General features: G+C 45.3%; 1 protein-coding gene across 1 annotated transcript in view; it reads left to right on the top strand.

Moving 5' to 3' along the window:
- Positions 1-14,822, top strand: part of Vwf (von Willebrand factor) — a 155,276-nt gene that overhangs the window by 111,909 nt on the left and 28,545 nt on the right. Inside the window, exons 33-38 of the mRNA XM_057772108.1 lie at positions 474-517; positions 791-968; positions 7,302-7,522; positions 8,785-8,977; positions 9,155-9,496; positions 12,009-12,208. Coding sequence (XP_057628091.1) covers positions 474-517; positions 791-968; positions 7,302-7,522; positions 8,785-8,977; positions 9,155-9,496; positions 12,009-12,208 — 1,178 coding nt within the window. The remainder of the gene's footprint in view (positions 1-473; positions 518-790; positions 969-7,301; positions 7,523-8,784; positions 8,978-9,154; positions 9,497-12,008; positions 12,209-14,822) is intronic.

Below are 14,822 nucleotides of genomic sequence, written 5' to 3'. Positions count from 1 at the left end.
TGTGCATTGACTAGCAGATGTGTGTTGACTAGCAGATGTTGTGTGCTGACTAGCAAATGCTGTGCATTGACTAGCAGATGTTGTGTGCTGACTAGCAGTTGTTGTGCATTGACTAGCAGATGTTGTGTGCTGACTAGCAGATGTTGTGCATTGACTAGCAGATGTCGTGCATTAACTAGCAGATGTTGTGCATTGACTAGCAGATGTGTGTTGACTAGCAGATATTGTGTGCTGACTAGCAGATGTTGTGTGCTGACTAGCAGTTGTTGTGCATTGACTAGCAGATGTTGTGTGCTGACTAGCAGATGTTGTGCATTGACTAGCAGATGTTGTGCATTGACTAGCGGATGTTATGCATTAACTAACAGATGTTGTGCATTGACTAGCAGATGTTGTGCATTAACTAGCAGATGTGAATGGTTTAGAATTCTTGGTGGTAGGTGATTACTCAAGTTTTTCTATGTCCATTTCAGGGTTTTCTGGAGTTTGTGTGGACGAGGACGGGAATGAGAAGAAGGTAAGTCCCTTCATGTTGATTTGGGGGAAAGGTCAGAAATAAATGTTGGGGGCTTTTGTTCTTATTGACTAGTTTTACCCTGGTTGGTTTTAGCCTCATTATCCTGCTTGTTTTTAGCCTATTTTGAGGCAAATCTCATGTAGAGCCTCCTTAACGTAAGGCTGTGGTCCAGCCATGGCCCATCTTCAGAGTCAGGCAGTGACATGGTGGGTGGATTTAGATTTAGTGTGACTCATCTTGATCCTTTCTCAAATCTGTTTTCTCTTTTTGCAGCCTGGGGATGTCTGGACCTTGCCAGATCAATGCCATACAGTGACCTGCTTGCCAAATGGCCAGACTTTGCTGCAGAGTCACAGAGTCAACTGTGACCATGGACCCAGGCCTTCATGTTCCAACAGCCAGTCCCCTATTCGAGTGGAGGAGACCTGTGGCTGCCGTTGGACCTGCCCTTGTGAGTCCTTCATTTCCCCAGTCTAGATTGTGTAGAGGAGCAGGTTTTTAACTCACTGTGTAGGCAACAGTGTGGAAGGGGACAGGTGGAAGTACCCCTGCCTCTCAACATTCCTGCCCTGTCCTCCTTTCCTCCAATGGCATCTGGATGTGTTTTCGCAGAGTCTTGGAAATCCATAGACAGATGTATTTTCCCAGAACTGCAGGAAGACTTGCTTTTCTGAGGTTCTAATTCAACTTGGCCATTTGGAGTCAATCCTTAAGAATGTATATCACTGGGAAGTCAGAAGTATAGCAAGGTGTCTAAGGCATCTCCAGAGTCCTCCAGAGTCACACCTATAGTTGTATGGGACTGCATGCAACTGTATGTTATCAGGTAGCCTGGTAAAAGAGCTGGACCCAGGTCCATCCCCTGTAAACCTTGGTGAATACTCATTAGGGAGGGGCTGCCCTCTGCCTCATGGTTGAAAATGGCCTCTGTGATGATCTGTTCTCAACAATGGAAACAGACATAAAGGTAGGATGCCATCAGGGCTGTGGTTCACACATCTCACTTGCCCTTTAGAACTATTTAAGGGGAAACATTTCCCTTCTGTCTTAGATGAAAATGCCTCAGAGTCCATGCCATCCCTGTTTATTCATAAAGAATTCTATGGTCGCTTCAGTCATCAGATAGTCTCAACTGGTAACTAGGTGGCAGTGTAATAACTGAAACTTGGAACTCCATTAGAGTTTAGATACCTGCCCAGATGCAGCTGCTACTGCCTGCCTTTGAGGAAAAGAGTGTGGACAGCTTCTCTCATAGCTGGGAGCACGGCGAAGGGGATGGATGGGCTCAGAAGGTCACACGGGACTGTGCATGAGCTCTTTTGAGGCTTTCCTGAAGTCCTGCCCTGGGCTTCTGTTCCCAGGCCTAGACGGCTGCTATTTCTTCACAAAGTTTCTGATGCCTTTGTCTTCAGTCTGTCTTGAATCCCTCAACTTCAGAGTCCTTTCTCTCTTTGACAGAAACTCTCTTAGAAAGCGTCACTTTGAACACAGCCCTTGGCCATCCTTCCTAGCTCCTATCCAGTCCCCAAGATTAGTCCGACCCTTATCCCACCTCTGGGATAAGAGCTACTGATTCTTCTCAAACACCAGTAAGCATCTTCTTGCTGTCTGGCCACGTGTGACCAGAAGATCCCTCAGGCAAGAATCAGAGACTGGTCCTGAATTCCCTATGACTGACTTGGACACAAACTTAGCTCCTGCCTCCAGAGAGTCCCGTTCACTGGGCGTGGCCCTCCTATTTCTCCCTATTAGAGAATGGGCAACAAAGGACTTACCCTGTCAAGATATTCTCAGCCTAGTACCAATACCCCCTCCTTTTGTACCCACCAGTGAAAGGCATCAAGTGACAAAGCTATATTGGGGGTATCAAATACTTTAGAATTGAAAGCTCCTTCTGACTTTAGGAGTCTGTCTTTTTTTTTTTTTTTTTTTTTTCGAGACAGGGTTTCTCTGTAGCTTTGGTGCCTGTCCTGGAACTAGCTCTTGTAGACCAGGCTGGCCTCGAACTCCCAGAGATCCACCTGCCTCTGCCTCCCGAGTGCTGGGATTAAAGGCGTGCGCCACCACCGCCTGGCTAGGAGTCTGTCTTAAAACAGTTCTGTTGGTGTATATTCATTGTACATAGCGATAGCATTCACAAAGTCTACGGAAATTGGCCTCTGTCCCCAGTTCTAGCATCCACTGATGATGGTTGGTTTGTTTTTCGGTACTGTTTGTCCAGTCGGGAGGGATTTCAATTTCTACCATCCACACCATATATGTTAGTTAGAATTCTGTCAAAAGAACTTTCTCACATCTCTCATTAGTTAATTAATCAGTCAGAATAGCTGTTTGTGCTCACGCAGCCATGCCATGGATTCTTGCCTTTCTCTACTCTGTGTTAGAGTTGGCTACCGTCAGTTGCTTTCTTGCTTCATTGGTCCGAGCTGTGGCTCTTGGGCATCTGTTTGATTTGATTTGAGTCCTTTTGGCATCTTTCATACTTGATCTTTCTCAGACAGCATAAATCTTGGATCTCATCGTCCAATCCTAATCCTAGAATGCACGTGATGTCACTCTAGAGTCTGTATGAAGAACAAGTCCCCCAGCCAAAGCGTTTGTGTGCCGTCCTTTCTGCACTGAGTCTCAGAGTGAGATTTGGTTTTCCCAAGTTATTTACATTAGCTCCCTCCCTTTGCCCTTCAGTGGCTATGCTGTTTATTAGTTTTTTTTTTTACTGTATTTATCAACTAGGATATTGTTCATATTGATGAATTTTACCACACATGCATTTGTGGGGATTTGAAGTTCCTCCCCTCTCCCCTCTTTCCCCTCATTTAATCATCTCTTAATTGGAAAGGCAGTTTTTAAGAACGGGTTAGAACTACTCTGTGGCTTGCCCACACGGATGTTATTCCTTGGTCTCATTCCCCTCTATCTCTGCTCTTGATTCACTTCTGCCTTCTTGTTGGAGAATGGGGCTCAGGGCTTTCATGGCTTTGTTTATTGTTTTTGAGAATTCTACTGATGAGCTTTGTGTTTTGTTTTGGTTTGGTTTTCGCTCTGTGAACTATTGGATACCTTCACGTGACAACTGGAACGTTTTTTTTTTTTCTTGATCTTTGAACTTGAATACTTTTGCTGGGCGGTGGTGGCACACACCTTTAATCCCAGCTCGGCACTGCTTTAATCCCAGCACTGCCCAGAGGCAGGCGGATCTCTGTGAGTTCAAGGCCAGCCTGGTCTACAAGAGCAAGTTCCAGGACAGGCTCCAAAGCGACAGAGAAACCCTGTCTCGAAAAACAAAACAAACAAACAAACAAAAAAAATGAAGTTGAATACTTTTTTTTTTCTTTTCAACACCTCATCTTGGGAGAAGTTGAATACTTTTGCCGCTACCTTTCCACCCTTCCCCTAGGTTTACTCAAGGCCAGCAGATATGGGTGAAAAAGTTCGCAGACACTTGTCACGTGCTGGCAGCATCCAGGTTTGGTTCTTCTTTGTGGTCCAGAGTCTTCTCATGAGTCAGACCAAGTCTTTAAATGTCATGTCTTTTCTGATCTCTCCTAAGGACTTCATCCCCATGCGGTCTTGACTTCCTCTCTGGTTCCCCTGCTTCCTTCATACACCCCCTCCACTCTCACACTGACTTCTTGTTTTGTTCAATGTTTCTCTTTCCAGTTTTCATTGTGATCCATTTGCCCTTGGGCCCTTCAGTTTTGACTTGATCTTATCCGTTTCTTCCTCCTGAGCCCAATCAACTTTTAAAAAACCTATCCCCATTCCCCATTCTGAGTTTTTCTTGCATTTTCTGTTTCTGTGCTTTAGTCTGTGTATGTGATCCCACATGCCGTGGCACACGCGTGGACGTCAGGCAGCAGCGTAGGGAGTCAGTTCTCTCCTCCCATCATGTAGGCCGTGGGGACGGAGCTCAGGTCGTTGGGCTTGGTAGCAAGAGCCACCTGTTTGGCCTTGTTTCTTTTCTTAGTCCTTAAATATTCAATATAGTTTTAATTTTTTTTTGTAAATTTTTGAGTATATTTAAATTACCATATCATGTCATAGTTTTTTCCCCATGACATTTTTAGGATAGAGTCTCTACTGAGATTTTTACTTCCTGATTTTCAAAGTCATTCTTACAGACTTTGTCACTCTCTTCATTGTTCATTGTGTGGATCTGTTTCTGTCTTTTTTTTTTTTTTTTTTTTTGCTTTTAATGAACCAGTTGGGAAAGTAATTTCCTTAGTGATGTGTGTGTAGAATTTCACATCTTCGGGGTGTTTCAGCTCTCTTTAAAATGTCTTTCCAGGTCCCCAGGTTCCCTCTTTGATATTTTTTATGTGTTGCTTCTCAATTGCCAAATAGCTTCTCATTTCCTTCCCCTGATTTTGGTGCTGGGAACCTGGGGCCTCACATGCACTAGGCAAGCCCAGTACCACTGAGCTCCGTCTCAAGATCCCAGCATCTCTGTCAATCTTTATGCTTGTCAGTTGACATCTGTAATGTGCATCCATTATTCTTTGTTTTAGAGCCTTCTCTGCCATGTAGAGCGGCAGTGAGTTAATAGGATGTGAAGAAAAGAAGAGAGGAGAGATAAAATGGATTCTAGAATATGTTTATGAGTGGTATATTTAAAAAATATTTTGTAGCTCTGTGATAACATTATGTAAGTCTCAGATTCTCATTCTTCAGTTAGAGTTTTATTTTAACTTTTCTTGTGTCTTGAACATTGGAGTTTGTTAATATATATGGCTCATTACAACTGGTAGCAGGATCTGGAGAGATGGCTCAGTGGTTAAAAGTACTTGAGGTTCTTCCAGAGGACCCAGGTTTGATTTCCAGCCTACACATGGCTGTTTGAAGGTGTCTATAATGCTAGCTCCAGATGATCTGATGTCTTCTTCTGGCCTCCACAGACAAAATACATGCAGGTGAAATACGTGTACATACCTAAAAGAGGAAAAAAAAAGGGAGGGAGGGAGGGAGAGGGAGAGGGAGAGGGAGAGGGAGAGGGAGAGGGAGAGAGAGAGAGAGAGAGAGAGAGAGAGAGAGAGAGAGAGAGAGAGAGAGAAGCCTGAGAGAGAGAGAGAGAGAGAGAGAGAGAGAGAGAGAGAGAGAGAGAGAGAGAGAGAAGCCTGGCCAGCAAACTGGAGTGCTCTGCGACGGTTTGTGGAAAGATAAGTTGGTATTCTGAACACAGAAGTCACTCAGATTCTGGAAGCCTCTCACACTGAGATGTCATGACTAAAAGCTGTTGAATTTCCTTTGTGGCATTAGCTTAGTCCTAAGGTTAACAGGTTCATCCGTGAAACATGAATATGCAGGCCACATACTATCAGGTTGGCATTTAGTCTAGATTGCCACCAGCTCTCCTGACAGTCCCCAAAAGTAGTGATTGCAGTCCCATCATGCAAGAGGGATAGGAGAGAATTGCTAAAGTCCAGTATTCAAGCAGGGTCTTGCACAAGCAAGCGGAAAAACACAATTCAGTTCGGAGCTCCTTTGGCTCCAATTTACCGTGTCATAGTTGGTCTGATGGTGGACAGAGCCATTCTGGTTAACAGTCTTTGCCTTGTGATTTAATAATATGTTGTCATTGGTAATCGAGGCTGTTGCCTTGACGTAATGCTATTAACAGCAGAGCTGGGGGATTATGTTGTTCAGTTTTCCCACCACTATGGCAAAACACCTGATACCACAAAGTTAAAATCAAAAGAAAGGTTTACTTTCGCTCAGAGTTTTGGGGTTTTTGTCTATGGTTGCCAGGCTCCATTTATTTTGGGACTTTGGTGAGGGAAATTCTGGCAGAAACACACGGCAGGAGGAGGATGCTCACCTCATGGCTAGGAGAGAGGAAGGAACTGGTGTGCTATGTTCCCTTCAAGGGCACACCCCAAAAATCCTAATTCCCTTCTACTCAACTACACCCCTTAAAATCCTACTGCTTTCCAGCAGGATCACCAGCCAGCAGCCAATGTTTTGGGGGACACATGCCCAAACCCAAACAGGGCACCCTAGCAGCATGGGTACCCAGAGGACTGTGGCGTTCCATCTGTTACTTGATGAATGCTTACGGATGTGGGGACTTTGAGTGAAAGCCATGGAGGCTGCTCAGCTCTGAGGAATGGTGCAGCCAACCCTGCCAGTCACAAGCTGTGTTGACGTTCACCTTCCGTGGTGCCCCCGGCCTGGTTATGAGTAAGGGGTGTGGGTAGGGTCTCATTGAGCTTTCCTCTCATGTCTTGGCTTTTGATCACTCGTTCTATAAATGATTCATGATTTGCATGAAAAACTCATCTCCAGCCTCATTTAGGTCCAAGATTTGCTTTCAGATCAGTGGCACTGGGACATTCAAAGTGGGACCCTCCCCCACTCCCCAGTCGTCTTATGTGGATGCCCAGTGATTAACATTCACATACTGTTTTAGTCGGAACCTTGAGAATCTGCTGATTATACGTGAATGTGGCTCCCTGAGTGAGCTCTGAGACCCAATTGTTTATTTTGGCCCAGGAAATATTTCTCTCATGTAATTTCTTGCGGGATTAAGTCACTGCGGCAACTCGTACTGTTAGATGAAGGGACACAAGTCTTAAGGTGAATTTTCTTTTCAGCGAGGTCATGAACAGCTTGCTCGGTGCCTCAAGCTTTCAACATGACATTGCGCCCTTGGAACTTCACTGTGTTCCCTGGGCCAGGTTCACGTGGAGAGTGGCCGGCTCACTTTGGGCACAGCTTGGCCACATTGCTGCGGGCCTGCATGTTGGGGCTGGATAGGGTCCGTCTATCGTCTGCTTTCCCCATTCAGGTGTGTGCACAGGCAGTTCCACTCGGCACATTGTCACCTTCGATGGGCAGAACTTCAAGCTGACTGGCAACTGCTCCTACATCCTCTTTCGAAACATTGAGCAGGACTTGGAGTTGATTCTCCACAACGGGGCCTGCAGCCCTGGGGCCATGCAAGCCTGCATGAAGTCCATTGAGGTGAAGCATGCTGGCCTCTCTGTGGGACTGCACAGTGACATGGAGGTGAGATGAATTTGCTCTGGGATCCATGGCCGGGCAGAGAGGAGATTTAGGAAAAGCACATGGTGCTGGGAGTCAGCTTTGCCTTGACTAGCAGGGCACTTCCTTCTTTAGAGAGGTTCCTTGCCATCTCCCCAGTCTTGGCATGATTTCACGTTGCTCTGGGTCCAGATTTGGGAGAGCGGATCAGTTTTAGATAGCAAGTTATGAATTTAGTCCCAGTTTCTGGCATTGATAAGGAGCTGGGTTGGCACCAGGACCATGGACACAGTAGGCATTATGAGCTCAGTACCCAAGGCCTGGGGTCTTTCCAAATGGAAATATTTAGTGCTTAAATCAGGGCCTTTGAAAATATTTAGGGCCTCAACAAAAAAACGTATGACTTCAAAATTTAGAGAGAAGACTGCCAAACCGCTATAAATGAATGTTTGATTAAATGCCTTTAAAAGGTTATGTTATGCCAACGTCTTTACTTGTTCATTTAGAAATCATAAATATTTCATGGTGCAAAACAACTTGTAGACTTGATTTTCTCACTTGGTAAGGATTCCTGAGTACGAGCAGTAATTGCTGAGAAATCAGAGTTAGTCATATATCAAACGAGGAGTCATAGCCAAAAAAAATCTTAAAATCAGAGTGATAAAAAAAAAACCTTCCAAAATTCTTACAACAAAATTACATTTGCTGCAGAATGTGAGCACATTTTAATATGCTTGATATGCTCTCTGGTGGGGCTTCATAAGGAAGGCACCGTCCTCATGTGAAGGATTCACAGCCATCCTGGCAGGTGCGTCCTTCTGGAGACCCTGCCCCAGGAGCTGGTGCAATGGCAATTTCCCTGGCCTATCGGGAAGGGGTCATCTTTCATATTGAGGTACACAGATCAGGTTCCTGGAGCCTTGGGCTTTCTGGTTCAGGAGCATGCTGTCCGCACAGTGATATAGCGGTCTGTGCTGTCTGCACAGTGTTGTTATAGCTGTCTGTGCACAGTGTTATAGCGGTCTGTGCAGTGTTATAGCGGTCTGTGCACAGTGTTCTAGCGGTCTGAGCTGCCTGCACAGTGTTGCTATAGTGGTCTTGACTGCCAAGCTCTCCAAAGCCCCTTTGTTTAGCAAGAGCTGCTGACAAACATCAGGCTGGGCTAGGCTCTGCAGTCAGAGGAGTGTGAGTACAGAGACTCCCAGTAGCTTCAGTAAGAAGCAAGAGGGAAGCCCTGCGACTTCTGATGTATGAGAACTATTGGTGACTTTTTCTTGTTGGAGCAGATGGCAGTGAATGGGAGACTGGTCCCTGCCCCTTACGTGGGCGGAGACATGGAAGTCAGCATCTACGGTGCGATCATGTATGAAGTCAGGTTCAACCATCTTGGCCACATCCTCACATTCACTCCACAAAACAATGAATTCCAACTGCAACTTAGCCCCAAGACCTTTGCTTCGAAGATGTACGGTCTCTGTGGTAAGGAGGTGCTTGCTCCGCTTCCTCTTCTGTGCAGTAAACCCAGCCATGTTTCCTGATGTATGATGCTGATATTACTCAATCCTGTTTCAAGCATCCAGTGATGAGGGTCAGACCATCCTTGAGGGTGGAGAAGGGCCAAGTCTTTGGCACTGCTGTCTCTTCCTGTTGCTCTAGGGATCTGTGATGAGAATGGGGCCAATGACTTCATGCTGCGAGATGGCACGGTGACCACCGACTGGAAAAGGCTCATCCAGGAATGGACGGTGCAACATCCAGGGCACACATGCCAGCCTGTTCCTGAGGAGCAGTGTCCCGTCTCTGAGAGCTCCCGCTGCCAGGTCCTCCTCTCATCCCTGTTTGCTGAATGCCACAAGGTCCTCGCTCCAGCCACATTCCATGCCATCTGCCAGCAAGACAGTTGCCACCAGGAGCGAGTGTGCGAGGTGATTGCTTCTTATGCCCACCTCTGTCGGACCAATGGAGTCTGTGTTGATTGGAGGACACCTGACTTCTGCGGTGAGTCCCCGTATGTGCTCCCTCAACCTTGGAAACAGATCAAGTATGGGATCGTTCACACTCTCTGGTCTTCAGATTCTCATTTTCCTAATGAAGATGAGTGTTTCCTCTTAGGATTCCAGTTAGGATCAAACAAGACTGTAGATATAGAAGCCCTTTGAATGCAGAATTTTTATGGAGATAAAATTGTATTTCTGTAATTCAAAGAGTTGTGAATTTTGTGTTTTAGACACAGGTAGACATCAATTAAGTATTGTGTAACCAGTAACATAGAATTTGAAATTCCACCAATAGGGAATGAGCACCCATTGGGCAGGCTTTTGAAGTAGGAGTGGCATGTTGTCTTTTGGCTCCTCAGAACTGCTGATTTACCAAGAGAAATGCTAGTGTAGACCTCGCCCCATCAAGGCAGCCTTCCTAATTGAGCCTGCCCTTTGCTTATCATCTGAAACGCACAGATTACCAGCGTGAATCAGATGTGAATTCTGTTTCTGCAAGCTGCTAGCATAAACACAACACCAGCATCCTGCTCTATGTCAAGTGGCATCATTGATTTTCTGTACATGTTGGTGTCTCAGAGTCCATCAGCACAGAGTATCCTCATCCTTGACCAGGAGCTGTGGACTTGGGCATCTCATCTAGTGATCGGCTACTCTCTTAGTCTTCCCGCACCTCAGGTTTGGCAGAGTAGAATAAAGAACCAGATTAGTCCCCTGCCTCCTCAGACATTTCTTAGTTATTGGGTTTTATAGTACCAGGCATTTTCTTTAGAGCTACCAACTGTAAAGGGAGCTGCGAGCCACTTCAGTCCACCTGGCTCCCTGGCTAGTTTACACCCGAAATAATTACACGGACACTGTATTCATTTAAACACTGCCTGGCCCATTATATCTAGCCTCTTCTTGGCTAACTCTCACATCTTAATTAACCCATTTCTATTAAATCTGTGTGTCACCACAAGGCTGTGGCTTACCGGGAAAGATCATAACCTACATCCATCTTGGGCCAGAGCTTCATGGCATCTACCTGACTCTGCTTCTTTCTTCCAGCATTCTGTTCTGTCTACTCCGTCTACCTCATTTTCTGCCCTACCGAAAAGCCAAGGCAGTTTCTTTATTTAACCAATGAAATCAACACAAAACAGAAGACCCTCCTACATCAACCAACCAGCTCCCAAATCATGACACAGAGATTTATTAGTGATAAATGTTCAACCTTATCTTAGCTCTATTTAACATGTTTCTCTTTATCTACATTTTGCTTTGTTTTTTTTTTAACTTTCTTTCTTTCTGTATATTTTACTTTCCTGCTGTCTCTACATCTGTCTGTCTGTCTGTCTGGCAGCTGTCTGACTAGTTGGCTCCTGATGTGTCCCTCTCTTTCTCCTTGTTCTCTTTTCCTCTTCTCTCATTCTTTTTGAGTCTAGAGTTCTCCTCCTATTTATTTCCTCTGTCTGCCACCCCAGCCTACCTCTCTCCTGCCTAGCTATTGGCTGTTCAGCTTTTTATTAGACCAATCAGGTGCCTCAGGCAGGCAAGGTGAAACAGCCATACATCTTTTCATAATTAAACAAATGCAGCATAAACAAATGTAACACACCTTTACACAGCTAAAGTAATATTCCGCAACATAAACAAATGCAACACATCTTTCCATAGTTAAAATAATATTCCACAGCAGGGTTTCATGCCCATGTGGATGGTATGGCTTCCACTCTACCCGCTTGCAGACCAACAAGCAGAAGATGCAGTCTGCATTATGGAAAGCACCTTCTATGTTTACCTGCTTTGTATATGTCTTTAGTGTTTATTGTGCACACAGAGATAACCCCTGTGCTTTAGGCCTTTGGAAACTATCACTAGCTGTATGTGAGTATGGCCATGTGAGTTTGTCCAGCCAGGTTATAATGTGTGAAGGAGTTTCCTAGTGACTTCTCTCTCTGGGCCTTTCTTATCACTATGGATTCTTAAGAGGATTTTTAAAGTCTCAGATACGTCTGTAATCCAAAGAAAGAATATCAGAACTTTCATATTATTGGTTGGGGTTATAGCTGACTGCATGTAGCAGAGAAGTAGGAATTCCTGTCATTTAGATGATCAGAGGGAGGTGGCATTACTGGTGCTGGCCATGGTCATCTTCCCAAGGCTGAAGATGTAGCTCTTGGTATGAAGTGCAGGGTTCAACTGGAACTACAGGAAGGAGGCACAGCTTTCTTTCTAAAGTAAAATAGATTGCAGGGGCCTACAGATAGGATACTTCCTCTCCCAACTAATTGGTCAGAACTTAGTCATGTGACTGCACACAATCACAAAGGAGGTTTTGTATTCATTCTTCTGAGTGGTTGTATGCCGAAGCAAGAATTCTAGTACAGTGGCAGGTGAAGAGAGTGGACACTGGGGGAGACCAATCGTGTCTGCTCTGGAAAGTCTGCCGGATGCTTGGCCACCCTGGATGCTTCTTTTGCTTCTGCCTGGTGTAGGCCAATGAGAATGACCTTATTCTCTGTCTACAGCTATGTCGTGCCCACCGTCCCTGGTGTATAACCACTGTGAGCGTGGCTGCCCTCGGCACTGTGACGGGAACACTAGCTCCTGTGGGGACCACCCCTCAGAAGGCTGCTTCTGTCCCCAACACCAAGTCATGCTGGATGGCAGCTGTGTCCCTGAGGAGGCCTGCACTCAGTGTGTTGGGGAAGATGGAGTCCGACATCAGGTAGGAGCCTGGCATCTCCATCTCGGTGGGTTGGCCCTTCCACTTCCTGCAGCAGGGTTGACTCTTATGGAATTATAGAGGAATAGGAAGGTTGCATGCTACCAGCGCTGGATTCAGACAGATCAGAGCGTAGCTCTTGGGTCTCCCATGGATTAGCTGTGGGACCAAACACCAAAGTGTTAGCATATCATTTAATATTATTTTTAGTCATGCATGTAGAGTGATATAGGAAATCAGGAGGGAAGGAGAAAATAACATAAGATGTTGTCTGCCACTATTCAGACATACTATGTACTTTGTATGCTATCTTCATGTTCTTTAAAAACATGTTTTCTTCCTCCAGAGCATCTGTAGCCACGGCCGAGTGAGTTTAAGGGTACAGATGAGGAGTCCATGACCTTTCCTCATTGTGGGGTTCTTTATTGCTTTTAGTGGACTGATGCACACTGCAAATGTTTCAGAAGGTTTTTGCTTCTTTAACCTATTCGATTATGAAGCATGTGTCTGTGTGTGCATGCCTCTGTGTGTGTGTGTGTGTGTGTGCGTGTGTGCACATAAAACATCCTTTGAACTCAGGCTCTATCAGAAGATGCTAGTTTAACCCACCCTGCTTTTAAATACAGAGAGCCCTCGAGGAACCCGGCTGAGTCAACTTTCCTGTGGATCCAGCTTGTAGAGATGGGTTTGATGTTGCGCTTGGCATTTGAAGCTCAGTGTAACTCTGACAACCTGCCCTTTCTATTATTCGGAAGCACGTTTACTGCAATTGTTCCTGGGATGATTTGCTTGGCAATCATTGAGTTGACAATTCTTTTAGCTTTCTGGGAGTTCATGAACACACTTCCAGAGGATATTATTTATCAACCCTTCCATTGGGAAATGATAGTGGTCTTTTCTCTTCTAAGTTGATAACCTCTATATTTACAAGATGAGGTACATAGCGGCCCCATCCTTCATCATTGTCAGTGACATCACCAAGTATGGTAAATATAGAAGCCTATTTGGCTCCCAGTTAAGGGGAATGTGCTTGCAAGACCTAACATACCCAGCCTCTCTCTCTTAGTCAGGGTTTCTATTGCTGTGAAGAAACATCATGACCACGGCAACTCTTACAAAAGAAAACGTTTAATTGGGAGTGGTTTACATTTTCAGAGGTTCAGTCCATTATCATCATGATGCCACACAGTGGCATGCAGGCAGATATGGTGCTGGAGAAGTAGCTAAGTGTCTGTCCTATATATTGAATCGCAGGCAACAGGAAGTGGTCTGAGACACTGGGCATGGCTTGAGCATACAGGAGACCTCAAAGCCCATCTCCACAATGGTACACTTCCTTCCACAAGGCAACACCTACTCCAACAAAGCCTCACCTCCTCATAGTGTCACTCCCTATTTTTTTTAAGCCACCACACTCAGCAAGAGAACCATTTTTTCCTTAATGCCCCAGCTGGGGTAACTTACCCCTATATTTAGTCACAGCTGGTGGAAGTTGTGGTAAAGCTAGCCAACCAAAGAGAATAAAGACAATCAAAAGTCACAGTAGCTCCATTGTTTTGTCCGTGACATTGTAAACCAGGAAACAGATCAGTTTTGATTTTCTCCAGTCCCTCTGGGGTCATTATCAAATGTCATATTTAATGGATGAGAAGTCCAAGGTTCATATGGCATGGGCTATATGGCATATATGATGGAACTGCTGTTGATGGCACCAGGTCATCCCGCATCGTCCCAGTCTGCCGTGGACCTCAGGAGGAGCTACACTGATGTGAGCAAGTGCATCTGACTGACAGTGCTGGGGACTGGGTGGGGTCTCTTGCTTGAGGTCAGTAGTTGAACTTCATCCCAGTGAGCCCCATTTTTTCTCACCATGAATAGGCGAAGAGGGAAGAAACCCAGACATACTTGTCTACCATATTTCAAATTGCTAAGCTAATTTAGTCCTTGGACATAAGAGTCCCCGAGTGAGTTGGCAAAACCTCACATTTCACTCCCTGATCCTCAGGGCTCCTGGGTTCACGCGGGGTGGGCCGGTGGCTCTAAGGCATTTGTGTATGGCATTAACATCCACCCGGTGGTCATTCCAAACTGTGTGAAGCGCAAAGCGCTTCCTCTCAAGGCAGAAATGGTCTTGCCCTCTTCCTTGGCCTCCTGTGGTGAGGAGTAAGCTTTCCAGCTGAGTGTTCCTGGCTCCATGAGTGTCACATGTCTGCAGGTCCCAAAGGCAGGAAACGTGTGACTTTTATTGTAACCTTGGTGTGGTCAGCACTCTCTTCCCCCTCTCCTCTCTGACTCTGTTTCTCCTTCTCTCTATTTTCCTCACTTTCCACACAACAAATTGGAATAGGCATATGAGTTGCATTAAGGGATCTATCCAAAAAGCACATGATTTTGGACATAAGAGCGGTTTTATATATGAAAAAAAAAATCAAGTATAGAATTAATCAAAACCTCTGACGAGAACACAGCCGGTTTTAGTTATTCAGAAAATAGAGTTTAAATGGGAGAAAACAAGCGCTTATCCAGCCACCTGTGTTCCCAGCATCCGCTTTAAAGCCGAGAAAGAATGAAAATCTAATATGAAGAACATTTCCATTAAATGAATTTTTAGACTGAA

The sequence above is a fragment of the Chionomys nivalis genome, chromosome 1 (genome assembly GCF_950005125.1).
Source record: "Chionomys nivalis chromosome 1, mChiNiv1.1, whole genome shotgun sequence".
Lineage (NCBI taxonomy): Eukaryota > Metazoa > Chordata > Mammalia > Rodentia > Cricetidae > Chionomys > Chionomys nivalis.
The sequence above is the reverse complement of the archived record's forward strand: the minus strand, read 5'-3'. Positions and strand labels throughout refer to the sequence as shown.